Source organism: Ochotona princeps, chromosome 4, assembly GCF_030435755.1.
Source record: "Ochotona princeps isolate mOchPri1 chromosome 4, mOchPri1.hap1, whole genome shotgun sequence".
Taxonomy (NCBI): Eukaryota; Metazoa; Chordata; class Mammalia; order Lagomorpha; family Ochotonidae; genus Ochotona; species Ochotona princeps.
This window is the reverse complement of record NC_080835.1, coordinates 16,157,974-16,183,490: the sequence shown is the minus strand read 5'-3', so window position 1 is coordinate 16,183,490 and position 25,517 is coordinate 16,157,974. Positions and strand designations below refer to the sequence as shown.

At 56.3% G+C, this 25,517-nt stretch overlaps 1 protein-coding gene across 2 annotated transcripts in view; it reads left to right on the top strand.

Moving 5' to 3' along the window:
• Nucleotides 1-202: 202 nt before the first annotated feature.
• The window catches only part of CRY2 (cryptochrome circadian regulator 2), a 29,775-nt gene continuing 4,460 nt past the window's right edge, over nt 203-25,517 (top strand). Inside the window, exons 1-11 of one of the 2 annotated variants that reach the window (XM_004585377.2) lie at nt 203-447; nt 9,243-9,351; nt 11,463-11,605; nt 12,923-13,107; nt 13,657-13,745; nt 16,732-16,872; nt 18,758-19,069; nt 19,269-19,420; nt 19,511-19,713; nt 20,064-20,156; nt 20,830-20,971. In XM_004585377.2, the coding sequence (XP_004585434.2) occupies nt 245-447; nt 9,243-9,351; nt 11,463-11,605; nt 12,923-13,107; nt 13,657-13,745; nt 16,732-16,872; nt 18,758-19,069; nt 19,269-19,420; nt 19,511-19,713; nt 20,064-20,156; nt 20,830-20,969 (1,770 nt within the window). In that variant the 5' untranslated portion in view covers nt 203-244 and the 3' untranslated portion in view covers nt 20,970-20,971. Of the gene's footprint in view, nt 448-471; nt 1,005-9,242; nt 9,352-11,462; nt 11,606-12,922; nt 13,108-13,656; nt 13,746-16,731; nt 16,873-18,757; nt 19,070-19,268; nt 19,421-19,510; nt 19,714-20,063; nt 20,157-20,829; nt 20,972-25,517 lie in introns of those variants that run through there. The other variant, XM_058663120.1, reaches the window with a different exon arrangement.

Sequence of the window (25,517 nt, the reverse complement as noted above, 5' to 3'; positions counted from 1 at the left end):
GGTTAGGGACCCAGCCAATGACAGAGGCGGAGGCAGTCTAGGGACCTAGGGACGCTACAGTCTCCCCCCAGGTCAGTGGGCGGGGCTCAGCTGCGGGGCCCAGCCAATGGCCGGGCCGCTCGGCGTCTGGGAGCGGGGCCAGGGAAGCTGCGAGCCCGTCCCAGGCCAGTGGGCGGGCTATGGGCGGGGCTCCGGTGCCGACGGGGCGGAGCGGCGGCGGCCGGGGCTGGCAGTCTGGGCGGTGATGATGGCGGCGACGGCGGCTCTTGCGGCGGTTCCTGCGGCCGCGGCCGGCGCCTCCTCGGTGCACTGGTTCCGCAAGGGGCTGCGGCTCCACGACAACCCGGCGCTGCTGGCGGCCGTGCGCGGGGCGCGCTGCGTGCGCTGCGTTTACATTCTCGACCCCTGGTTCGCGGCCTCCTCCTCAGTGGGGATCAACCGGTGGAGGTGAGGAGGCCCCGGGGTGGTGCAGAGCCGGGAGCTCGCGCCCTTAGGCCGGCCAGGGTTTCCATTGCCTTCAGAGCGCCGTTGCCGTGGGGTCAGAGCCCATGACACGGGTGAGACACGAGTCCCGAAGGCGCCAAGTGGACCTCCGACTTGGGGTCTGCTGGTGTAAGGCTGTCGGAGGAGTCCGTGCCTTTGTGGGGGCGGGCTCCCGGAGGTCGGCTCTAAGCTGAACCCCTCTTTTGGTGCACCCTGGCTTCCCTCCATCCTCGCTTCCCTGCCCCTGGAGGCCTCTGGAAACCCTGGCTTGGCGCTCCTCTCTCCCGGGGGCATCTTGAGTTTACTCGTGTTGGAGAATCCGCTCTGCTTGACCTTGCTCGCTAAAGAGTTGCTGAAGAAAGCATTCGATGATGTGCAAAGGACGTGTGGACTACCGTAGGTTAAACTTTTATGAACCATGGGCTCGGCTTAGGGAGCCTGGAAGCCAGTGTCATAGTTCCTGCTGGGACGGCTTCCAGGAGGAGGAGTTGACAGGATCCTGGGAAAGGTTCAACAAATAGGTACTTGGAGTATTTTCTTTCTTTTGTTAATAATAATAATAATAATAATAATAATAATAATAATAATGAGGGCTGGCACCGTGGCATAGCAACTAATCCTCTGCTGGTAGTGCAGGCATCTCCTGTGGGCACTGGTTCCCATCCCAGCTGCTCCACTTCCCATCCGGCTCCCTGTTTGTGGTCTGGGAGGCGGTGGAGGATGGCCCAAAGCCATGCAACCGTGCACCCACATGGGAGATCTAGAGAAAGCTCCTGGCTTCGGATCAGCTCAGCTCCAGCCATTGCGGGAACTGGGAGAGTGACCCAGCAGGTAGAAGATCTCTCTTCTCTGTCTGTTCTTCTCTTTGTAAATCTGCCTTTCAAATACAAAACAAGTGATGTATTTGCCCATTTGAAAGGCTTTGGAACGGAGAGCCCGAGAGAGAGAGAGAGAGAGAGAGAGAGAGAGAGAGAGAGAGAGAGAGAGAGAGATAGAGATATCTTCAATCTTCTATCCACTGGTCCACTCCCCCAAATGCCTGCAGCAGCTGGGGCTGTGCAGGGTGAAGTCAGGAGCCAAGGGCACCATCCAGGTTTCCTACAAGGATGGCGGTCGCTCCTGAGCCCTCAGCACCTGCTGCTGCCTCAGGCCCATTAGCCCATTAGCTCATCAGCCGGGAGCTGGATGGAAGTGGCACAGCCAGGGTTCTAGCCAGTGCACCGTGTGGGGAGGGTCAGGGAGGAAGCCTCTTCCGCCAGGAACTGTTTGGGTATTTATAATATTTGTAGGCAGTATAAAATCAATCAACTTTAAAATTACCCTGCCGTAGGTTCATAGAATCTCATGGCTCATCTACAGTTGCTTTGGCAGGGCCAGACCAAATGCTTTCATGGGACCTTATGGGGCCCGCAACTTGGTGGGTCCCCACTCCTGACATCCCAAGAGGCCACATCACACCACTGTGCCACACACTGCAGGCCCTGGAGTTGGGTTTTGCTATCTGCTATATTCAGAACTGGGAGGTAGGTGCCTGGTGTTGCCAGCACCCTCCAGCACCCTGGGCAGGTGCTTGGTTTGTTTGCATTGTTCTGGGGAGTGTTTGCTTGTGGCCCAGTTGCCCAGATGGGCTGAGTTAGCCCTAGGAGACCATGGCTCAGCATACCATCCTTGTCCTTCTAGACGTGAAAGTGGCTGGCAGCAGGTCTATTCAGCACTCCCTGCTGCCCTGTTTGTATAGAGGGAACAGCTAAAGATAGTACTGTGGTGAACCTGCCCACACGGTTTTCAGCTGTTCTATTGCTCTGTCTCTGCTCCACTTTCTATAGATAGGAGGCCGACTGGGACAAACATCCTCAAATGACTGTCTCCCATGTGGACATTAAACCAAGCCTTGGACCTTTGTCCTCTTTATGGCCATGTGCCAACCAGAGCAGAGTCAATAGAGTCACTTGTTTTACCTCATCACAAAGGAGTTTCTTCCTTTCTGAGGTATTTGGAGTATGGGAATAGGGGCGTGGGGAAAGTCTTGCTTTGGGCCTGCGGGCTCCTTTGTAGGCTAGGAAAATTAAAAGCAAACAAAAACATTGTTGCTGATTAGAATCAGTTTGCTAGAAACTTTTTGTAGGTCACCCTTTGGTTACCTGGCTTTGGAGTGAATGAAGGAGAAGAGGGGGTGGGCAGCTCAACAGCAGAGACCACACATGGGGTGCAGCTGTTGGTTATTTAGTGAGCGTGCAGTATCGGCCAGGCATGGCTCTGGGCTGCCAGGGCTGCGGCTGGGTGAGTGTTAGTGCGTCCAGGGCTCCTGGGACCTGAGAAAGGAACCCTGATGCAGCGGACCTGCCTGGTGTGATTGCAGTAACAGAACAGCAGCAGTTTTCCGTCTCTGCTGCCCGGTGGACTCCCATAAGGCCCTTTCCAAACTGCCAGGACTTGCTCCCTCTTCCCTCCCTGCTTCGCATGCAGCTGGCCTGGATTATGATCCATCAGGGGTTTGCAAGCTGCCACTGCAGCAGAGCTTGAGAAGTCCTGAGCTGGAGAGCCGCAGGCCTGCCTGCGCCTGGCAGCCCCAGGAGGCGTGTGTCCGTGCGCTGGCAGGGAGTCTAATGAGCATTTGCGGAGAAAGAGGTGACATAGCACAAAAACAGAAGGTGGTAGCTGTTCCTGGGCCTGGAAACGGACGAGCTCCTTCCAGCACCCACCTTCGTTCGGGACTGCCTGGCTGTTTTCCTGCCCACAGCTGGAGGAGGGGGGAAGGGGTTGTGCTGGCCATCTGTCTCTCTGCATGTCCCAGTGTGTGCAATCTTCCCACAGCTCTTGGAGGATCTCGGGCGGGGCCTGGAAGGACGGTGCTGCCGCAGAGCATCCCTCAGCACCTCGCTTGGTGCTGCCCACAGCTTCTGGAGGAAGGCATGGGAGGAGATCCACACTCGGTCATCTCCTACACATCCTACGCTGGTTCATGCTCAGCCTTCTTCCACAGATGGTAGCAGATGAAAATAGCTGTGAATGGCACCTTCTCTTTCCCACTCCCACCCCACTCAAAGATTTGTATTTACTTGAAAGACAGAGAGGTATCTTGCATTTGCTGGTTCACTAGCCCATGTTGCCGGTGGCAGCTGGGTTTGAGCCCAGCCCAACGCAGGAGCCAAGAACATCAGCTGAGTCTGCCTCTTGGCCAACAGGAGTCCAAGAACTTGAGCCGTCACCTGCTACCCCTCAGGATACATCAGCATCAGCGGAGTTGACTGAATTACGGTAGCCAGGACTCACAGCATGGGATGTAGCATCCCAACTGGTAGCTTAACCCACTGTGCCCTGGTGCCCATTAGAATGGCACTTTCTGGGAGGAGAATAGAGAAAGGCAACCAAAATGAATCTGTTTGTTGGCACAGGAAAAAACTGGCATGCTGCTTGCCTTGGTGGTAATGGGCAGGTTGTGGGTCACTTGTAGAAGCACCAGGAATATTTTCTTGGTCATTTCCTTCGCCTAATTTGCTGCTTCCAGAAGGAGTTGCCATAGGAAGAGCCCAAACAAAACACTTATGTGAGCAGCTTCTAGATTTTTATTTTTATTATTATTTTTAAGATTCAATTATTTTTATTAGAAAGGCAGATTTACAGAGAAAGGAGAGACAGAGAGAAAGATCATCCATCTGCTGGTTCACTCCTCAAATGGCTGCAAAAGCCAGAGCTGAGCTGATCTGAAGCCAGAAGCCAGGAGCTTCTTCTGGGTCTCCCATGCAGGTGCAGGGTCCCAAGACTTTGAGCCGTCCTCGACTGCTTTCCCAGGCCACAAGCAGGGAGCTGGATGGGAAGTGGAGCAGCCAGGACACGAACCAGTGCTCTTAAGAAATGTTGGCACTTGCAAACCAAAGATTTAGCCACTAGCCTTCTCACATCTGCTAGTTCACTCCCTGATGGCCGTAACAGCTATTGCTGGGCCAGGCCGGAGCCAGGAGCCTCATCCAGGCCTCCCACGTGGGTGGCAGAGTCTCTGGTACTTGAGCCGTCTTCTGTTGCTTTTCCCCGGGCATAAGCAGGAAGCTGGATTGGAAGTGGAGCATCCAGGATTCAAGCCAGCATTACAGTCAGTGGTTTTACTCACTGTACTACAGTGCCAGCCCAAGTGTCTAGATTTTTTAATGGGGGTTGCTTAAAACAGCCCATTGGAGTTTTTCACCCCCGTCTCTCTCTGTGGCTGCTTAGATAGTTGTTGGCAACAATTCTCACACTGGTGGTTAATCGTTTTGTCCCTGGCTCTGTGTACTATGGCTCTTTTTGGGCTTCTGGGACAGGAGAGAGCAAGCATTCATTCTCCCTTAGCCCATCTCTGAGTCACCTGGTGAGACCAGGTGTGTCTGTCCCAGTCCCCAGAGCGGGATTTGACCACTTTGGGGCAGTACATGTTGTGGGTGGTGCTTCCAGAGACCTTAGCTGCTGGTCGAGAGCCGGGATCTGTGGTGGGGCGCCCTGAGTTAGCTGTGCTGCCCCCTTGCGGTACACAGGACGTGGCGCACAGCCAGGCGCTTTCACCCTTTTCTTCTGCTGTTACCCAGGAAATGTTTCTGCCTGTCCAGGAAGAAAAAAAAAGCCTCTTTGTCTTTCTCTTTCAAGTTAGGAGAAAGCAAATACCTTTTTATCACATGCCATTCAGTCCCTGCAGGGATTAGTTGAGGTTATCATTTTCCATGGAGCTTACGCTCTTATAATCAGGACAAATTAATTTCTATTAATATCCCACGTAGCCACCCTATGCTGGCGGGCGATATCTGCCTGGTTAACTAACCTTGGCTCCAAGCAGAGAAACCTGGTCAAGGGCAGCGTGGATCCGAAGACGATTCACCATCTTCTTCCCCGCCCCCGATTCAAAATAAACCATTTTCCAAGGTGGAATCTGCCATCCATGGAGACTGCCTTTGTTTTAAAGAAAGAAAATATTAAATCTATAACTGAAGTAGCCACCTGTTTTTATTCTGAACGGCCAGCCTCGTGCAGGGAGCCGGAATTGCAGTATCCTCTCAGTATTTTTGGAAATCCCAATTTGGTTCTCTCCGGTTTTGCCTGCCTTTGGCTGCAAAGCGCTTATGTAACGCAGCGCCCTTGCCTGTGCTAATTCCAAGAAGGAGCTTTAACTGCTCACTCAGGACCGTGGGAGCTGACTTGGCCATGTGAGCTCAGCCTGGAGATGCTGGGGGAGGGTGTGGGGAAGCTGAGCTACCACCCCTGCCCCCCGCCCCCTCACTGTCAAAACCCAGGTCGGCATTGCGGAAGAGGGCACCTCCTCAGAGTAAACAGAAACTGACCCCATGGCGGGGAGGAGGGGAGCACACACAAGCTCCCCCTCCCCCACTTTCTCCCATTGGAAGGCTGCACAGGCCTGCACCGGCTCCCATAGCTGTTACACCGAGCTGTTACCCGGCAGGCCTTCAAGGTGATGCCATTTCAGTTGGGGTCAAAGCCAGGTTCTCTGGGAGGTGAGGGGGTATGGTGTTGGGGCGGGGTGGGGGAGGGCAGTGGCTAGTGGGAAAAAAATATTCCAAGCACAGAAAGGCAGTTTCTAAACAAAACCTAGAAGCGTGAGTGATTGTCTACAGTGGTACTTTTGCAGTTCCACTGTGCAAGTGACTCCCTTGCCGCTGCCACCCTCCCCGTCCCAGTCTGGCTGAAATTCAAACTGCGGGGTGAATGACAGCTTCTGGTGGTCGGTCTTGGGGTAAGGCTCTGATGCCTGAGCACCCCCCCCCCCCGCCCATCGGATTCCGCTCCAGAGACAGTGGAGCCTGTGGATGGTTAAGAACCATACACCTGGGGCCTGGGGCCACGATGTAGTAGGCTAAGCCTCTGCCAGTGATGCTGGCATCCCATATGGGCACCAATTTGTGTCTCGGCTGCTCCACTTCTAATCCAGCTCCTTGCTGATAGCCTAGGAAAGCAAGCGGAGGAGGCTTTTGAGTGTTAGGGCCTCTGCACCCATACCCGCATGGAAGACCTGGAAGCATCCGCTGGCTCCTGGCTGAGGACAGGCCCAGCTCCTATGCTTGTGGCCTTTTGGGGAGTGACTCTTGTTAAATCTACCTTTCCAAAAGAAAGGAATCTTTAGAAAACAAACAAACAAATAAACAAAATCCAAGTGTCCATTCCAAAGTACCTACAATTATAAGAGCTTAAGCCCCATGGAAAATGATAACGTCAACTCAATCCCCGTAGAGTCCTTGCTGGGACCCTGCAATGAGGGTGAGGACCACCTGTCCTGGGGTTGTGGGGTTTCAATCCCTGTTGTCTATTGGCATGCCCCATGGTGTGATTTGCATACATCTTTCTTACTGTCCTGCTGGGAGGAGTCATGAAGCCTGAGAGTGGGAGGCCCATGCCAGTGCGGCCTTGGCAGCCTGGCACTTTGAGGGTGTCAGGTTTTCAAAGGCAGAACTTTACAGAGGCGGGAGCCTTTGGTGGCGGCAGTCAGAGCCTGCCTGGCCCGCCTTTCCTGTTCCAGGAATCTCCCACGCGCTCTGGAGCTGGAGCTGACGTGGTACTGTGGGCCCCAGTGCAGCACATGCCTGAATGTGGGACTGTGGCAGGCGGCCTGCTACCTGCGTCAGAGACAGCAGCAGGAACAAGCCAGGAACAAACTGCTGTCCTGCGGGTCCCCGGGCCTCAGGGCGTGCGCTGTGGAGGAGGAGGCCCAGGGCTTCCCTGCTTTCAGCATCCTTGCTGGTGGCAGAGATGAAGGCTGCTGTGGATGGGTGGGTGGCAGTGGCGGTGACATGTGCTGGCTGCTGACTCACTGGGCTGAGAGGAAGGAACCCCTGGGCGGGGTCCAGTGGCATCAGCTGGAGAAATACAGCCCAGAGAAAACTTCTGGGTCTCAGGGCCGCCGCCTCCCCCCTCCACAAAATCCTCCCTGGGTCACCATCACTCCCAGGCTATCATCTTAGGTTACAGAACGACTTCACCTCTCTGTATTTTTGTTTTGGCTCCACTCAGTGAAGAAACGGCTGGCTCGCCACAAAACGCGTTGAGAGGATTAAATGGGAAAACGCACTCAAAGCGGAGTCGTGCTCACAGTGATAACCTCAGTTGCCTAGCGGGAGGGAGAGACACGTTTTGCCCTTTTGTCCCTGGGATCTTGAGCTCCAGGAGTGGTTATCTGGTTACAGTGTTCACGTATAAGCAACGCAGTGAAGGCGGTCCACTGGGGCTCATGTCCTTCCACTTCCCACGGGCAGCCACCTCTGCTCCTGAGGTTCCTGAGTCGCTGTCATGCCCCTTCAGCATCTCAGCCCCTGCAGACATATGAAGATAACTGTCAGGAAGTACCTTCTAGGACCAGCACCGTGGTGTAGTCGGTTAAGCTTCGCATCGCAACGCCAGCATCCCACATGAGTATCGGTTCAAGTCCCGGCTGTTTTCACTTTTTGTTCTGTTTTGTTTTATTTATTTTTGTTTCTGTTTGGGTGGGGGGGAGTGCTGCTTCACTTTTGATCTAGCTCCCTGACAATGCACCTGGGAAAGCAACAGAAAATGGCCCAAGTGTCTGGGCTCCAGCACCCATGAGGGAGATATGAGAAGTTCCTGGCCTTGACTTAAGTACGGCCTACCCTGGCCATTGTGGCCATTTGAGGAATGAACCAGCAGATGAAAAAGCTCACTCTCTCTATCTCTCCTCCTGTCTCTGAAACTCTGCCTTTCAAATAAAAACAAATAAGTAAATAAATCTTAGAGCGGGGGGTGGGGGTACCTTCTGCTAGCTTCTGCCTCTTGGGCTGAGGATGTGGCGCCGGGAGCCCTGGAGACTGAGCCGGTGCCAGACAGCTCTGGAGACAGGAACACAGCCCAGACTGTTTCTGAATGGGCTGCAGAAGTGACTGGCCAAAGTCACACTGTCAGTACATGGCCGTCCCACAGTTCAGCCGGGGTCCTCCAGCTCCTCCCGCCTATAATAGGACGTGAGTGAGCAGCTCTGGGCGGGCTCCCCAGGCAGCGCCTGGATTGACATCCACGAGTGGCCCATTTCTCTCTGCTTTCTGAGTTACGAGAACCGCTTTCATTTTTTTAAAAATCTATTATTATTTGAAAGGCAGATCTACAAAGAGAGAGATATCTTCTTTTTTTTTTAAGATTTATTTATTTTTATTACAAAGTCAGATACACAGAGAGGAGGAGAGACAGAGAGGAAGATCTTCCATCCGATGATTCACTCCCCAAGTGAATGCAATGGCCGGTGCTGTGTCGACCCGAAGCCAGGAGCCAGGCACTTCCTCCAGGTCTCCCATGCGGGTGCAGGGTTCCAAAGCCTTGGGCCGTCCTCGACTGCCTTTCCAGGCCACAAGCAGGGAGCTGGATGGGAAGTGGAGCTGCCGGGATTAGAACCGGCGTCCATATGGGATGCTGGTGCGTTCAGGGCGAGGACTTTAGCCGCTAGGCCACTAGGCCGCCGGGCCCAAGACAGATATCTTCTATCCACTGGGGTTCACTCCCCAAATGGCCACATTGGTCAGAACTGGGCCAATCCTGGGAGCCAGGAGCTTTTCTGGATCTGCCATGGGTGCAGGGTCCAGAGGTTTGGGCCGTCTTCCGCTGCTTTCCCAGGCCACAGCAGGGAGCCGGATCAGCAGTGGGAGCAGCCAGGATGCAAACCTGCGCCTATGGAAGACACCAGTGCTGTGGGTGGATTGATGTGCACCACCGCAGCCCTGGCCCCCCCGGGAGCTGCTTCCTGATTCGCTTACTCATGAGGCCCCTTGTGGACTCTGCAGGTTCCTCCTTCAGTCTCTGGAAGACTTGGACACGAGTTTGAGGAAACTCAACTCCCGCCTGTTTGTGGTGCGAGGACAGCCCGCTGACGTGTTCCCGAGACTGTTCAAGGTTCGTGTGTGTGGGCCCAGAGAAGACTGCTCCCACCCCCACCCCAGGGTGTACTCTCGCTGTGAGCAGGTGGCACTCTGGCAGAAAAGAGAGAGATGTGGCAGCTGTTGGGGCCATCACTGCTGGAGGAGCAGAGGACCAAGGCGGCTGCTCAAGCTTAGGACAACATGGCAACTTGGGGAAAGTTCCATGAGATTGGCTTCTGTGGGCAAGCTTCCAGGCCAGGCCAGATGTGGGATGTGGTCAGCCCACACCGGCCACCACTGGCCACCTGACATGCTGCCTTGGCTCAGGCCTGCAAAGTTGATTCAGGCTGCTCCGTGCCAGCTCTGTGAGGGTGGGGTTTCCTGTCCGGCCAGGGGTGTGGCCTGTCTTGCTCTAGTTACATGCTTATCAAGAGGAAAAATCAGGGTAAACGACTAATAAGGACTTGACTTGGATGCCATCTAGGCCTCTGTGTGCACTGGCACGGGTTAACCCCGTCCTTACCGTGCCAGTCTCCCGGCCAAGGCTGCAGGTTCAAGGATGGCGGGGACAGACTCCCTGTGCCCTCCACCGCACATCATGGTGGCCCTGCCCTTCTCCACGCCAGGCCCGAGAAGGGTAGAGAAGTCTCGGGTTGGGACAGGCCTCTCAGGAAGTGTCATCACTGATCTAGCTACCTGCGCACGCATGCACACGTGCCGGGAACCGCTTGGGGTGGACGGAGGGTCTGACTCCACTCCTGGTGCTTCCTCCGTACACCCCCTCACTCATTCCTCACAGCAGTCCCCACAGTGTCGAGGGGAAAGGAGGCGGCCCTAGTCTCACAGGTGAGGAGACAGCAGTTTGCCCAAGGCCCTGTGCACTTGTGGAGAGGCGGTTGTGGATTCTTCAAGTCTGTAGCAGGGCGCACTGCCTCAGCTCATTGGCCATTCTACTCCTGCTGCGCCTGGTCTCTCGCTGCCCCACATGCAAGGGCCACCAGCCTGGGTCAGTAACTGTGAGTGTGTGTGTGTGTGTACACGGAGCCCCTGTAGTGTGCCAGACCCCTACTGGCATTAGGGTGGTGAGGATGGTGAAGGAGACAGAGCATAGTTGTGCGTGGACAGTTCATTATCTCCCTGCCAGCAGACAGCGGCCAACATCATGGCCATGGGCAAACTCAGAGACGGGAAAAGACAAGTTCAGGAGAATCCCGAGGGCTTCCTGGAGGTGTCATGTGGTGGTTCTCTTGTTAGATGGGTCCCAGGATTGTTATGGGTCTTTAGCAGTTCAATCTGTGTGCACTGTGAGCGGAGCACCTGTTTTGTAGAACAGGCTCGATGAATGGATGAGAGAGCCCAGGGCCCTGCACTGCCCTGGCAGGTGCTATCAGAGCCAGGCTTGCCACTGTACAGTGGGGTATTGGCCCATGAGACGGGGAGCTAGGAGGGCCAACGCCCACAGGCTTGACTTAGGGACATGTTGGTATGTTTCTTTGAATGGGTCGCATGCTGCAGGGCTTCCGGTGAGGGTTGTCAGTGTAGTATTCCAGGGGGCTCAGCTTTCCTCGGGGGTTGCTAGGAGACCTGGAAGTACCTCCCAGATGGGCTTAGTCAGGCACTCCTTTCTTACCACGCGGCCCTCCTTGGCCTCTTTCCTGTCATCTCTGGGGATTGTGTGGCTGCCGGCTCCTCCTCCTCCAACTCTCAGATCTGGAGCCCATTAGCTCCATTGGCCACTGGCTCAGGAGTGTTGCTGTGGAAACCATGAAGGCACTCCCACAGTCTTAAGTCTAAGGAAACTAGACCACAAGTGTGCCAGGAGCCCTAGTGGTAGTGATCCTGTTCTGCACCGTCTCCAGCCGTGAGCCAGGGCTCTGTCTGCGCCAGGGATTTCCTCTGGGAGTATTGTATCCGTAACTGCCTGCTCGTTCTCACAGCTCAAGGACACAGCAAGGACACAGAGCCCCTCAACACCTTCCCTGACTGCTGACACCCCACCACACTCCTGTTCTCACACACTCCCCAAGCCTCTGACCATTGGCTTCCAGCCAGGCAGCTGGGTCTCTAGAAGGACCCCATCCCCTCCTCTCCAGAGCCAAGGTTGAGCATAACAGGTTCTCTCCCCTTCGCCCCCCCACTCTGTAGGAATGGGGGGTGACGCGCTTGACCTTCGAATACGACTCCGAACCCTTTGGGAAAGAACGGGATGCGGCCATCATGAAGATGGCCAGGGAGGCCGGCGTGGAGGTGGTGACCGAGAACTCGCACACCCTCTATGACCTGGACAGGTACATGTCAGAGCCCAGGGCTCAGGTGGCCGACGGTGAGGGTTGGTTGGTTGGTTGGTGATATGGGTCCCCATGGAACCCTGCAGCTCATGAGCTCTGATATTTTCTAAAAACTGGAGGAGAGTGAGCCAGAGCTGGGGCCTGGGGAACTGGTCATAAAGACCTTTGCCTAATCTGCTCAGAAGAGGGACAGATTAGAACCAGGGCTGGCGACGGAGAGGACCTTCTTGGTTTGTCACAGATCGCTTCTCATTGCGCCCCATCCCCTCCAAGCCTCACATTCGCATTCCTGCCCTGCTTCTCCAGGCAGCCCTCTGACCTCCAATGACCTGTCTGCCAGCCCTGCCCACAGAGCTGTGTTCCTACAGGCCTCATCCCTGCCCCTGTGGCCAGCTCCTTGGCTGGCTGGGTCTCCAGGCTGTGCTCCGGACACTCTAGCAGGCCCTGCAGGGAGCTGAGGGCCGCATGGCGCCTCTTCCCTCCTGCCCAGCTGGCTAAGCCACCGGTGCACCCCACCCCCTCTGCCCAGCAGCAGCTCGGGCTGCCAGGAGGCCGGTCTCACACAGCTCGGCACGTGAGCCAGCTTGGGTGTGGGCCAGCTCCTGCCACGTGCCTGGGAGTGGGGGAGGTGCTGCGGAGCCGGCAGACGACTTCACTGGCAGAGGGAATAAACAGAAATGAGCTCACCCAGCCAGCCCAGCCTTGCGTAAGCTACTTCTCCGCCAGCAAGAACTCCAGGAATCTGGCTTCAGACCCTCCCAGATTTTACCCTGACATAAACAGCCTTGCTGTTTTTCTCACATGAGTGAGGGAGGCTCTGCTCTTCCTGCTAAGCACCCTTGAAGTACTGGTTGTGACCCTGAACTTGACCCTAGTTGCTGACCTAGGAGGGTAAATGGGGACTTCCCAGGTAGGAACACGTGGCACCACTTATGGAAAAACCTCCTCCAGGGCACGTGATGCCCCCAACCCCTCAGGGATTCCGGTGGCTTAGGCAGGCAGGTCAGGTACCCACAAGGCTGGTGACAGGAGAGACCTGGCCAGTCTCCATTTCTAGGTGCCTCGGTGTGGACACTGGGGCCCCTGGACTTTACAGTCCAGCAGAGGCACCTGCTGCCGCCACCTGGGCTTCCTTTTCCATCTCCAACAACTGCAGACGCAGCACCCCCTTTCCCCACTCCTTTCCACTGCAGGATGAGCAAAGTCTCCCCCATGCATGAGAGTGGGGACTCTGTCCTGGGGTGGGCGGCGACCGGAAGCCGAGGGTCTGGCAGTGGCGAGTGACGCTGCCCGTGTGCTTGTGGGCCTCCACCCCAGGATTATCGAGCTGAACGGGCAGAAGCCGCCCCTCACCTACAAGCGCTTCCAGGCCATCATCAGCCGCATGGAGCTGCCCAGGAAGCCCGTGGGCTCCGTGACTAGCGAGCAGATGGAGAGCTGCAGGGCCGAGATCCAGGACAACCACGATGAGAGCTACGGCGTGCCCTCCCTGGAGGAGCTGGGTATGTAGGCCCCGACACAGCCAGAGCGCAAGGATCCTCAGGCCGCTTTCAGTCTTGCCAAAGGAAGGCACAGAACAGAAAGTTTGGAAGGTCCAGAAAGCAGGTGGACTTGGCACTCACAACCACCCTGCTTCATGGTCACAGGCACAGGCTTGCGCTTCTGGCGAGTGCCTCGGCTCCTGTGTTTGCTGTTTCACCCAGCGTGGGCACCCTCCACAAGCCTCTCAGTGCCAGGGTAGTGAGACTTGCTTCTGGGGTTACCAGCAACACCCTTCTCTTCCCACCTGTGCTCGGGCAGAGTCAGCCTCTCTGCCTTGGCAAACACAGTCATTGCCAGCCAGTGGGAATGGGCAGGAAGTCCGATCTTGCTCTCCCCGCCTGGCAGGGGAGAAGAGGCGGAAATAGCCATGTGAGTGGAGGCCACACGGCTCAGAAACTGCAGCCTTCAGGAGCAGCTTGGCTCCTGTGGCACCACGAACACGGTGGGTTGGGTGCCACCAAGTCAGGGAGCAGCTTGACGTGCCACGTGACCTGCCACTCCTCTCGCAGGATTCCCCACGGAAGGACTTGGCCCAGCTGTCTGGCAAGGAGGAGAGACCGAGGCTCTGGCCCGCCTGGATAAACACTTGGAACGGAAGGTACGGGCCCATTTCTGAAGCACACACACTAGTGCGTGCTACCACCCATCCAGCATGGAGCATAGGTCAGGCTCACGGCTGCTTAGTGCTTCTTAGCGCGCGTGGGTTGAGAAATGAAAGATTCTTCTGGTCCCAGCAGCTGCAGCCACTCCCGTTTAGAGAGGCCTTGCCCCTGGGGTGAGCACCTCCTGGCATGACGGTCACTAGTGATTCTGTGAGGTTGCTAGGTGGGGTTTCTGTTCTCCATTGCACAGATTACGAAACTGAGGCTTAGTGGGCCACAGCAACTGTAGAGTCACATAATTTATTTTTATTGAAAAGGTATATCAGATTTACAGGATTTACAGAGAGGAGAGACAGAAAGATCTTCTGTCTGATGATTCACTCCCCCCAGTGGCCGCAATGGCCGGTGCTGCGCCAATCTGAAGTCAGGAGCCAGGAACTTCTTCTGGGTCTCTCACACAGGTGCCAGGTCCCAAAGCTTTGGGCCGTTCTCGACTACTTTCCCAGGCCACAGGCAGGGAGCTGGATGGAAAGCATGTCTGCCAGGACATAAACCAGAGCCCATACGGGATCCCAGTGCTTACATGGCGAGGAGTTAACCACTGAGCCATTGTGCTACGCCTAAGCTGCGTGGTCTTTACCATGGGGCTGTTCAATTGTAGATGGGGGCAAGGAGCCTCGTGCCGATCTGCCATGGGGACACAGGACTCCAGCACTTGAGCCGTCCTCCATTGCTTTTCCAGGCACATTAACAGGGAGCTGAATCTGAGATAGAGCAGCAGGGACTCGAACCAGTGTCTGTGTGGGATGCCAGCACTGCAGGTAGCAGCCTTACCCATGATTCCCCAATGCCAGTCCCATCTGATTGATTGTTACAGGAAAAGAGAATGGTAGGATTGCAGGGTTATCATTTGCATTCCCAGGAATGACAGCAAGCACCAGAAATTTGGCAGTGGGGGGGAGGTGTCACTCCTAGTTTTGCCAAAAAGTTCTGAGCCCAGCTCATTTTCTGGCAGCAGCTGCCCAATCACAGGTGGTACCTGCAACAGAGGGCCGCGGGCCGTGTTAAACTGCACCTCAGCGTGGTCCTGGGGACGCTCAGCAGATCAGATGGCTGCATCCTTTTGTAGAGAGGAGCCTGTCCTGGGCTGGGCACCTGGGCAGACTCCAGGGCAGCCAGCTCCTGTGCTTTGAACTTTGTGCATGTCTTTATGAATTTAAGTGTCTGAGCGTCATTTTCCATAGAGGTGTGAATGGAGGGAAGTGACAGGGATGGCTACAAGCCACCTAGCGCCTGGTGGAGGTACTTTACCTGGCACCTCAGTGTGGGAGGGAAGATGGTGGGGTGTGTGTGTGTGAAGGCAGGACGAGGCTGGGGCCCCTGTGCACCTGCAAGCCTGTGTGCACCTTGGGACTCTGTCCTGGGGCAGCAGGAAGCCCCTGAGTATGCCATCGTGAGGGACAGGGATTTCCAGGTGATTGCCATGTGCTAGGATGAAAAGTGGTTAGAGAGGAGACTGTCCCCATTGTCCAGTCTAGGTGTGATCTTAGCTTGACCCAGGCTGGCAACAGTGGAGATTGGAAAGCGGACAGAGGAAGAAGTATTTGGGCACTGAACCAGTAAGGCCTTGAAGGCACATCCATACCTGTGCCTTGAGCAACGGGATGGATGAACAGGGTACCTCTCCTGAGAGTGGGAGGACACTGGAAGGGGTGGGGTACTTAAAGGCTTTTCAAGAGTTTAAGTGGCTCCAGGTAACTGGGTGGAGCCATCTGGCCTAGAGCCTTGATGGGGGACTAGGAGGGATGGTCTTTGGAGCTGGAGGATGGTTGGGCCTAAGATAGAGCCATGGAGTACCAGGTTGCAGGATATGGGGAGGGGTGAAGCCAGTGGAGGATCGAGGGCTCCCAGGGGGCTCACTGAGGTCCCCAGGAACCAGAGGAGGAGAGATGGAGGCAGGCAGGGGGCACTGTGCTACCGGGAGGTCCGAAACACAGCTAGAGAAGACATGTACGGGAGTGATGGCATTGGAAGCACAGGAGACACAAGGGACAACGTGGCCGAGGGGTGAGCCTGGAAGCCAGCAGAACGTGGAGGCTTCCCCGGGATGCGGGGAGAGGGTGGTTCTGAAAGGGTCCAGAAGGCCGGCGACAGTTCTTTACCTTGATTTGTGTGTTTGGAAGTAGAATGTTCCTGGAGTGGAAACTATAGACTGGGAGACGCTGAAGACGCAAAAGAAGGGCAAGGGAGAGGACTCCAGAGTGCTCAGGGGTCACAGGAGGGGACGGAGGAGGGCAGGGGATTGGCAATAGCCACCGGGGGCTTCTGTGTCCTTCTGTCTGCTGGGGGCAGTGGGGAAGTGTGCAGGGTCCGGGGGGTGGGGGAGCAGTCTGAGAAGGACAGACAGCTTGTCGCTGGACACAGCTGCACATGCAGTGGGGAGACGCCGCGACAGGACCCTTGGCGTTTAAGGTTCTTGTTTTCCAAAGGAGGCAGTGACTCGCGCTGCCTGGGGGTACTGTGTCATTGATGACAGTGGGAGAGTGTGCAGGAGGGACAGCAAGATGGTGGCCCTGGGTGATGGAGCCCAATAGCATGTGACAGGTAGCCCCCACAAGAAATCCTGGGTGGTGTGGAGCAGGGGGCTAGCAACCAAGTGGAGGGAAACTGGGGGTCGGGGAGCAGGGGCAGTAGTGACCAACCGGAGAGAGACTGGGTGGGCAGGGAGTTAATATTGAACAGACACCTCCTCCTTTCGCCTCTGTGATTATAGAGCCCACTCACTCCTCCTGTGGTTCTTAGATGTCTCGCTGTTCTTGGTCCCCATTGTTGGGGTGGGCCATTGCCACTGTTGTCTCATTGTTGGGGCTGATGGCAGTGGCGCTCAGATCCATGGGTGCTGACGAGTAGGATGAGCACAGGAACTTTCTGCTTCCTGTTAACACTCCAGGCCCCTTCCTTCTTCTTCCCCATGTGCTGCAGGCGTGGGTCGCCAACTACGAGCGCCCCCGAATGAACGCCAACTCCCTGCTGGCCAGCCCCACAGGCCTCAGCCCCTACCTGCGCTTCGGTTGCCTCTCCTGCCGCCTCTTCTACTACCGTCTGTGGGACCTGTACAAAAAGGTGAGGGCGTGGTGAGGGCCACGGGCCTGCCCTGGCCACAGTCTGGCGGACCGGAGTCTCCTGGCCCTTTGCCGAGTCCCCGCATGGTGTGTGCTAGGATGCCTGTGTGTGCAGTGCAGACAAACTGGTTCCCTGTATGGGAGGGTGACAGAGCCATGGGCACAGTCAGTCAGTGATGTCCATCAAACCCACATGATCCTGGGAAGTGGAGGAGGCCGTGGTCATCCCAGCAAGTGCCAGGTCCACCGTGGAGTGTGGGTGGACGAAACCCAGACCCCCAGAGTGTGAGGGGTGCACTCCTGCCGTCTCTGAGGCTGTGTCCAGAGTTCTTAAAGGGACCCTCCCGGAGCCATGCGTGCCCATCAGCGATGGGCGACAAGAAGCAAAGAAGGGACAAACATCCAGCCTTCAGCACCAGCAGCTCATCCTGGGAGCTGCGTTGTTTTGGTTGATTTTGTGTTTTTGTTTTTATTTATTATTATTGGATATATACACAGAGAGAAGGAGAGACAGAAAGATCTTCCATCTGCTGGTTCATTCCTCAGTCACAACAGCCAAGCTGACCCCATCTGAAGCCAAGGGTCAGGAGCTTCTTCCAGGTCTCCCGCAGAGGTGCAGGGTCCCAAGGCTTTGGGCCATCCTCGACTGCTTTCCCAGGCCACAGGCAGGGAGCTGGATGGGAAGTGGAGCAGCTGGGACATGAACCAGCACCTGTGTGGGATGCCAGTGCTTACAAGGGAATGATTAGCCTGCTGAGCCATCGTGCAAGGCCCGCTGCATTTGTAATGCTGTTTCCTCATTGAGGCCCATAGGACAGCTTTAAAGGCCAGCTTGGGAGATGGTCATAAAGATTTGAGCAAAGTCATTATTTGCTTGGAGATCTGATGCTTTCTTGTTGTTGTTGTTAAATAGTGACTTTATTATTGATTTGTTCGAGACACAAGCTGACGTAGAGGCCTCATTTACTGGTTCGCTCCCTAGAAGCCCACAAGAGCTGGGGCTGGGCAGAAGCTGGAGCCAGGAACTTGACCCGGGTCTCCTCTGTAGAGGGCAGAGATCCAAGCATTTGAACCGTCCCCTGCCACCTTCTAGGCTGCCTGTTAGCAATAAGCTGGAATTGGGCATTGGAGCAGGTGCATCATTCATTCCCTCCTGGAATCTGGTCTTGTGATTCCTCCGTGACTCAAGATCAGCCTGCATGTGCGTAGCTTGTTAACCCCAAGTCTGGACTATGCACTATGATCAGAGCATTCCCTTTGGCCTTTCGAAAGTGGAGCCAAGAGCATGGCCAGTGTTGATGAGTTCAGTTACTACCCAACCTGCCCAGCTCTCTGCAACTTTTTTTCTCCCTCACCTTACTAACTTCTCCCCTTAATGGTTCTCCTTTCATTCTTCACACTTTTTTTCCCCCTTGGTTTTCATTTTTAAAATTCATTTCTTTGAAAAGCAAAGCAGCAGAGAGAGAAGTGAAGATCTGCCATCCACTGGTTCACTCCCTAAAGGGCTCCAACAGCCAGGACTGAGCCAGGCACAAGCCAGAAGCCATCGGGGTTTGCGCTCTGGGTGGCAGGGGCCCAAGCACTTGGGCCATCCTCCACTGCTTTCCCAGGCCTGGCGTTAGCAGGGAGCTGGGTCGGGAGCAGAGCAGCTGGCACTGAACCACTTAGCCGGCTGTGCTACAGCCCTGGCCCCTACACCCATCCTTCCTATAAGCTCAGAACAGCGTAGGGCCAGGCATTGGGCCTGCAGGTGCCCTGTGCCGTGTCTTCTGGGATATGATCCCTCCACCTCTGTGGGAGGCCTGGAACGAATCTCCCGTGAAAGAGGCACCAGGGGCATGGTGCCGTGAGCTGTGCGAGCATTCACGTGTCCATGCCGCCCTCAGGTGAAGCGGAACAGCACGCCACCTCTGTCCCTGTTCGGACAACTCCTGTGGCGCGAGTTCTTCTACACGGCAGCCACCAATAACCCCAGGTTTGACCGCATGGAGGGGAACCCCATCTGTATCCAGATCCCGTGGGATCGAAACCCCGAGGCCCTGGCCAAGTGGGCCGAGGGCAAGACAGGCTATCCTTGGATCGACGCCATCATGACCCAGCTGAGGCAGGAGGGCTGGATCCATCACCTGGCCCGACACGCTGTGGCCTGCTTCCTCACCCGTGGGGACCTCTGGGTCAGCTGGGAGAGCGGAGTCCGGGTGAGTAAGTGCACACTCAGCAAGACCCTCAGGTCAGGCCCAGCCGCGGGCAGCCCCCTCCAGGTGGACTGGGGGGATGGGGGAGGATCTTCCATGCTGGCACTCAGCAGGAGGGCTCTGTCTCCTTTGAGGGGGTGGCAGGGACTGTGGCAGCAGTGGGTCCCCAAGGAATCTCTGATTGTCCCTGCCCCTTGTCTAGGTCTTTGATGAGCTGCTGCTGGACGCAGACTTCAGCGTGAACGCGGGCAGCTGGATGTGGCTGTCCTGCAGCGCTTTCTTCCAGCAGTTTTTCCACTGCTACTGTCCTGTGGGCTTCGGCCGCCGCACGGACCCCAGCGGAGACTACATCAGGTGGGCTGTTGTGGCCGGGGACCCAGTCCTCCCGGCCCTTTGTGGGAGAGCCCTGGGATGCTCATGAGGTTTCTGGGGGGTGTGTTGCAGGCGATACCTGCCCAAATTGAAGGGGTTCCCTTCTCGATACATCTACGAGCCCTGGAATGCCCCAGAGTCTGTTCAGAAGGCGGCCAAGTGCATCATCGGCGTAGACTACCCCCGGCCCATTGTCAACCACGCCGAGACCAGCCGGCTCAACATTGAGCGGATGAAGCAGATCTACCAGCAGCTGTCGCGATACCGGGGCCTCTGTAAGGAGCCATTGCCCCACCCTGTCCCAGTGCCCCCATGTTCTGGCTCACTGGAGGGAAGGACCGCAGCCACAGGCTAGGGGCGAGGAGGCAAAGGGTTCCAGACACTTGCAACTGGACCCCCAAGTGCTGTTGAGTTGACTTCTAGGGGCACGGGACGCACGGGCTGGGTGGCACCAGGCCTCCCTGAGTAGCCCACTGCGGGGCAGTGGGAGCAGGCACAGCTGCCACATTCTGATCTCGCCCTGCACCCCGTCCCTCGCTTCTCCTGCCCCGCAGCCCGTGCAGTCCCAGGGGGCTACATTCTGATGACCCCGCCCCCTCCCCACACACACCTCTCTCTGTCCCAGGCCTGCTGGCATCTGTCCCCTCCTGTGTGGAAGACCTCAGCCATCCTGTAGCTGAGCCCAGCTCAAGCCAGGCCGGGAACGTGAGCAGCACAGGTGAGTAGCCACATCCAGCCGCGGCCACCAGGGCCTGGGACACTTCTTCAGTCATTCAGGGCTGTGTGCCTGAGCAGTGGCTCCTTACCAAGTCTCATGAGAACCAGCCCTTTCAGGAACCTGGGAAGGAACATTCCAGAAAAAGGGACTACCAAGGAAAGGCCCAGCAACAGAGATGGGCTGAGTCCAGGCAAGGAGCCAGAAACAAGGCCGGTGGGTGGTGTGGCATGTGCTAGGAGCAAGGATGCCACCAGTACAAGACCAGATACAACGAACAGCCTGGGCCCTCCAGCAGGGGGTGGGTGTGGTCTGGCCTTGGTTTCCAGAACCTTCTGCACGGATCGTAGGGGTAGGCTGAGCACAGGGAGGAGATGGGGAAGTTGGGGGGCTGTAGACAGATGAGTTTGTTGCATCCGAGAGCTGCAAGGTGTCCTGGCTTCCCTGGCCAGGCTGATGCTGTGGGCAGGGGATGGGGGCCCAACTCACTTCCACTCGGGCTGCAGGGTAAGCCCAGCCCAGCTGTCCACACACCTGCTCAGGCTGTCTATGAACACTACCGGAGCAGGTCAGCACTGCAGAGACCTAGGGGGCAGCAGGCGTGGCAGGTGTCCCGTGCAGGGTCTACAGGCTACTCACGCTCGTGGCCCTTCCTTGTGCCCCCTCCTTCCTGCAGGCCCAAGACCACTGTCCAGTGGCCCAGCATCCCCCAAACGCAAGCTGGAAGCCGCTGAGGAGCCGCCCGGGGAGGAGCTGAGTAAACGGGCCCGCGTGGCAGTGGTGCCCGCACCAGAGCTACCGAGCAAGGCCGTCTGAGAGTGAGTGACACTCAAGTGGAGGGGGAGGTTGGAGGGTCCTGATCTGGCAGAGTGCCCTGCCAGCCAGCCAGTCACGGGAGGGGGAGGGGCTTTGCAAACCAGATTGAAATCCTCTGGCTTGGGGTTGGAATTCTGAGGTTACAATTCCCTGGCTTTTATAGCTCCCAAGTTCAAAAGGAAACTTAAAATGAAACCAGTTTTGTTGGATATCAGTTAAGTGAGAAAAAAAAAAGTGAGGCTTTGTTACTGTGTTTTGGTTTGTTGGCCCTTTGTTACTGTGTTTTGGTTTGCTAGATAAAGTGGGACCCCTATGGAAAGTTGGTCCGCTCCCTTGCAGCTGCAGTCTGGCCAGCAGAGGGCAGGACAGATCTTCAGAAAAGGGGCCAGAAGGCAGGGCAGTGGCTTGGCCAGCCCTACCCCTGTCTCCCCACCATCTCTCTTTTCTCACCCCACCCCCTATTGGGGGTGTTCTCTTGAATCTAAACATGTCCCTCAGGGGTCACTTCACCCCCAAGAAACATCTAAAAGCAGGTGGCAAGTGCTGAGTGCCCCTGGTCATGCCCTGGGCCCCCCTGCCCAGTGCGCATCTTCCTCAGCCTTGGCCTCATCAGGCCTCTTGCCTGTGGCCTCAACTCAGCACTTCCAGTTGGTACTCGTCCTTTGGGGAAGCTTCCAGAATAGCCTTAAGAGCTTGGCCCCATCTCCATCCTCCCTTGCACAGGCGGGACCTGTGAGTCGCTTCCAGGGAGTATAACTGGGCTTGAGTCATCACGCAAGGCCGTGCCTTTTGAGCCACCTCAGAGGGTGACTGTCCCCAAAGCTGGTAGGTTTTCCCCCCAGACGCCTGCACTATAAAGGGCCAGGCCAGGGCCAGCTGGTGTGTGTGGCTGGGTGCACGTGCTCTGTGAGGCTCAGACCCTTGGCCATGACTGGCCTCTCTAGCATAGACTGCTGACAGACAGACAGGTGTGCTGTCTTGCTCCTGGGCATGCCGGCAGCTGTAGTCCACTCCATGACACTGAATGACACCCATGCTGCTGGGCTGGCCCTTTTGCCAACTGATACATGAGAAAGGAAGCGGGCATAGAACAGATCCACTACAGGGCAGTGTCCCCCACAGGTGATCACCACTGTTTAGGGGACCCAGCAGGACACGGGACCCATCCTTCCTCAGCAGGTGACACCAATTCTGCCAATTTGGCAGAAGGCAGCTGTTGGCGCAGCATGCTCAGAGACCACGTCACGCATGTTCCCACTGGAGGGCCTGCAGGGTGGTATAGGTCAATTCAACAACTGCAATGTTAGGACTGGGAGGAACTGGTAGTCATGAAAAACCCACTTACTGCTGCTTCAGCTACAGGCTCAGAGGTGGATGTGGCTGTTTGGGGTCAGCAGCTTAGCTGTGTCACAGCCCCTTTGTCCCAGATGCAGACAGTTGTCTTGTGGTCCCAAGATGGCTGTTGCAGCACCGGCCCTCAGCTCTTCATTTAAACCCAGGAAGCGAAGCAGTACCAGGGACAGCTGCTCTCTGGTATCAAGGGTTCACAGCTGACCAGGTCCTGTCTTGGACACTGAGAATTACTGTGACAACCCCAACTCCCCCTGTAGCAGAAAGAGACAACAAACTGTTAGAGTCCGGGCCAAAGCCCCCGGACGTCAGGGTGCGAGCTAGTCAACCCCCAGAGAATGACAAAGAGTCTCGCTGGTAATGCAAACAGCAAACAGAGTTTATTGCGCCAGCATGCTGGGGTCAGACCACACTTGGGGCATGCAGGCCAGCCAAGCCAGGCGGTCGGACCCTGAACAGCCCAAGATAGTAGCTTATATAGGCCCTTTGGGGTTGGGAAATACATCAAAAGTAACAACCTTAGACATGTTCATTATTTTATGGCCTTCAGGCACAGGGAGCCTGTTCCGTTCCCATACCCACTATCTTTATGGCTCATCCCATTCTCACACGCTTATCTTCCTCTAGTTCCTGGGACCAGAGAAGAATTGCGTCCTTGCTGCACCTGGATTACAAAGTTGCAAGGCGGCAAAGAACAGATTTATCACTAAAGCGGGAGGATTCCTGGCCTAGCAAAGTAGTAGTAGTTGTTCAGTACAAAGAAATCTCACATAAAAAAAAAAAAAAAGAAAGAAAGAAAGAAATCTCACACTGCCCAACAATAACATTTTACCCACACTCTAACAAAACAGATGCAGGGCCAGCAGTGCTAGAATGGAAACACAGTACGGACACAAGGTGAAGGCTAGGACACGGCTGAGCGTGCAGATGTGCAAGTACCATGGGAATTGCTGGGTTAGACTGGTCATCATCCGGGCCTGGCCCGTGGAAGTGTGGGTGCTGATGGTCCACCGACCGTGTCTGCATCCTGGACTCCTCTGTCCTCAGGAGACGCAGCTGGCGGAGGTGTTATCAAAGTGTAGTTGGGTCTGATAGTGCCCGGGGCAGGCAGGTGAGGCCCTTGCTGTTCTGTCTAGGAGCCAGGAAGCCCTAGAATGTGATGTTTCCGTGGTGACCAAACAGCATCCAATTAGGAACAGGGGAGGGGGTTGTTTTGACTGTGACCCAGTCTGGAGCTTGTCCATCCACCTCCTGGGGTATCCTGTGCCCTTAGCAGGCAGAGAAAGGGGCAGTTTGGCCAGGCCAGGCTGAGAAGACTAGAGAGGGAGGTAGGTGTTGTAGCTAGCTGGTAAAGCTGTTGACAACAGCATCAGCATCCCATATGGGTGCCGGTACAAACTGGCCCAGTTGCTCCACTTCCCATCCAGCTCCCTGCTTGTGATCTGGGAAAGCAGTTGAGGATGGCCCAGTGCCTTGGGAGACCTGGAGGAAGCTCCTGGCTCCAGCCTGGTCCGTTCTTGGCCATTGTGGCCATCAGAGGAGTGAACCAGTAAATGGAAGATCTCCCTGGCTGTCTCTCCCTCCCCTTTTACCTCTCTCTCTAACTTGCAAATAAAATCCATCTTGAAAAAGAAAGATTGGAATTGAGACCAAGAGGTCTGAGGACCTGGAGGCACACTGGCAGCCCAGGGAACCCCTGTGAGTCCTGTGGCAACCCCTGCAGAACTGGCTGTGCTGGCCGGTGGGGGCCTTGGTTGAGCCCCAAGGCACTGGGGTTCCATGGGCCAGGCTGCTGTGGCACCCTGCCCCGTGATGAGATCCTGTTAGATTGGGGGTGGAGGGGGACAGCTTGGGGACTTGCTACCCCTCCCTTCTTCCCACTGACCTGTTTTTAAGTTGTGTGACTTCAGCCAGGACACCCGACCCTCAGAAACTGCTTCTGGTGTAATCCAAAAGCTGCAATCTGTCCCTGCTTCCTTCAGCTCCCGGCTCGGCCATTGCCTTGGGGCCCCAGCGTGCATGGGGCACCCAGCCATTTACCGTGGAGACTGACTGTGGCAGTGGCCCAGGAGCCACAGGGCCGGCTTACCCCAGAACCACGCCTGTCCATCCTGTGCCTCAGCTGATTTTCTGCCGTGTGCATGCTAAAGTACAGACACACCACCTCGGGCAGCCGGCGCCCCAAGCCCCCAGAGCTGCTGACCGCTCAGCAGGTCAGCCACTGCCTCCAGGGGCGCATCGCCTTCTCCTCAGACCAGTTATGCCACCATGGAGAGAACCCCTCACACGTGCTATGTGCCTTTCCATGCTTCCTGATAAAAGAGACCCCACTGCCTGCTGAAAGGCTCCTGGCCCAGGAGCTCCTACCTGCCCCCTCCCCATCCCACGCCTGCGGTTCACCCCTTGAGTAAAACCCCACTCGTGGAAGTTCTTCCTGGTTGATATGATGTTGGCTCAAATGTCCATGCCTGCCTTGGGTACGACAGGTGCCCATGCTCAGAGGCAGCATGGCACCTGTGACAGAGCCAGGCTGTCCACACCTCCCAGGGGCTGCATCCAGTTCTGCTGCTGGCTGGTGGGCTGGCTGGCTGACTGGCTGGCTGGCTGCAGCCTCGCCACTCCGATCTTCAGTTCCCGAGCCAACCATGAGAGGTTGGCACTGCATGTCCCTGGGCACAGAATAGGTAACTACTGACTGACTGTCCCCTCTGCACTCTTGATGATATGTGAGGTACAGGAGTGGGTAGCATGGGGAGTGAAGCAGAGCTGACAGCATCAACTCTGAGCCCCCTCCAAGCACTGCTCCCTCTCTGTTCTGCCCTGCTCCTGATTCAGGAGCTGGGCAGCCAGCCCCTTGCCTTGTTCAAGCTGCTGGGCATCAAACCTTGCCTGGAGTGTGGGCGGAAGGCAGTGCCAGGTTGGGTTCGTCTGCAGATTTGCGGCTGTCATGGTGCTCCCTGCTAAGGCAAGCACCTGCTGCACATCTTGTACCCACGGCCCTCAGGGCTAGGGTCTCAGAGCAGGTGTACTCCCAGAGCCGGGCTTCTTCGTGGCACCTACTGAGTGGGAAGGGCTTGGGGGCAGGAACCCAGGAGGGCGTCCCAGCTAACCTTGAGGGCGTAGAGACCAGGAGCCCCTCCCTGGCTTTCTGTTCCAGCTGCCATGTGCAGCTCCCTGCGTTAATGACAGGTTCAAGGA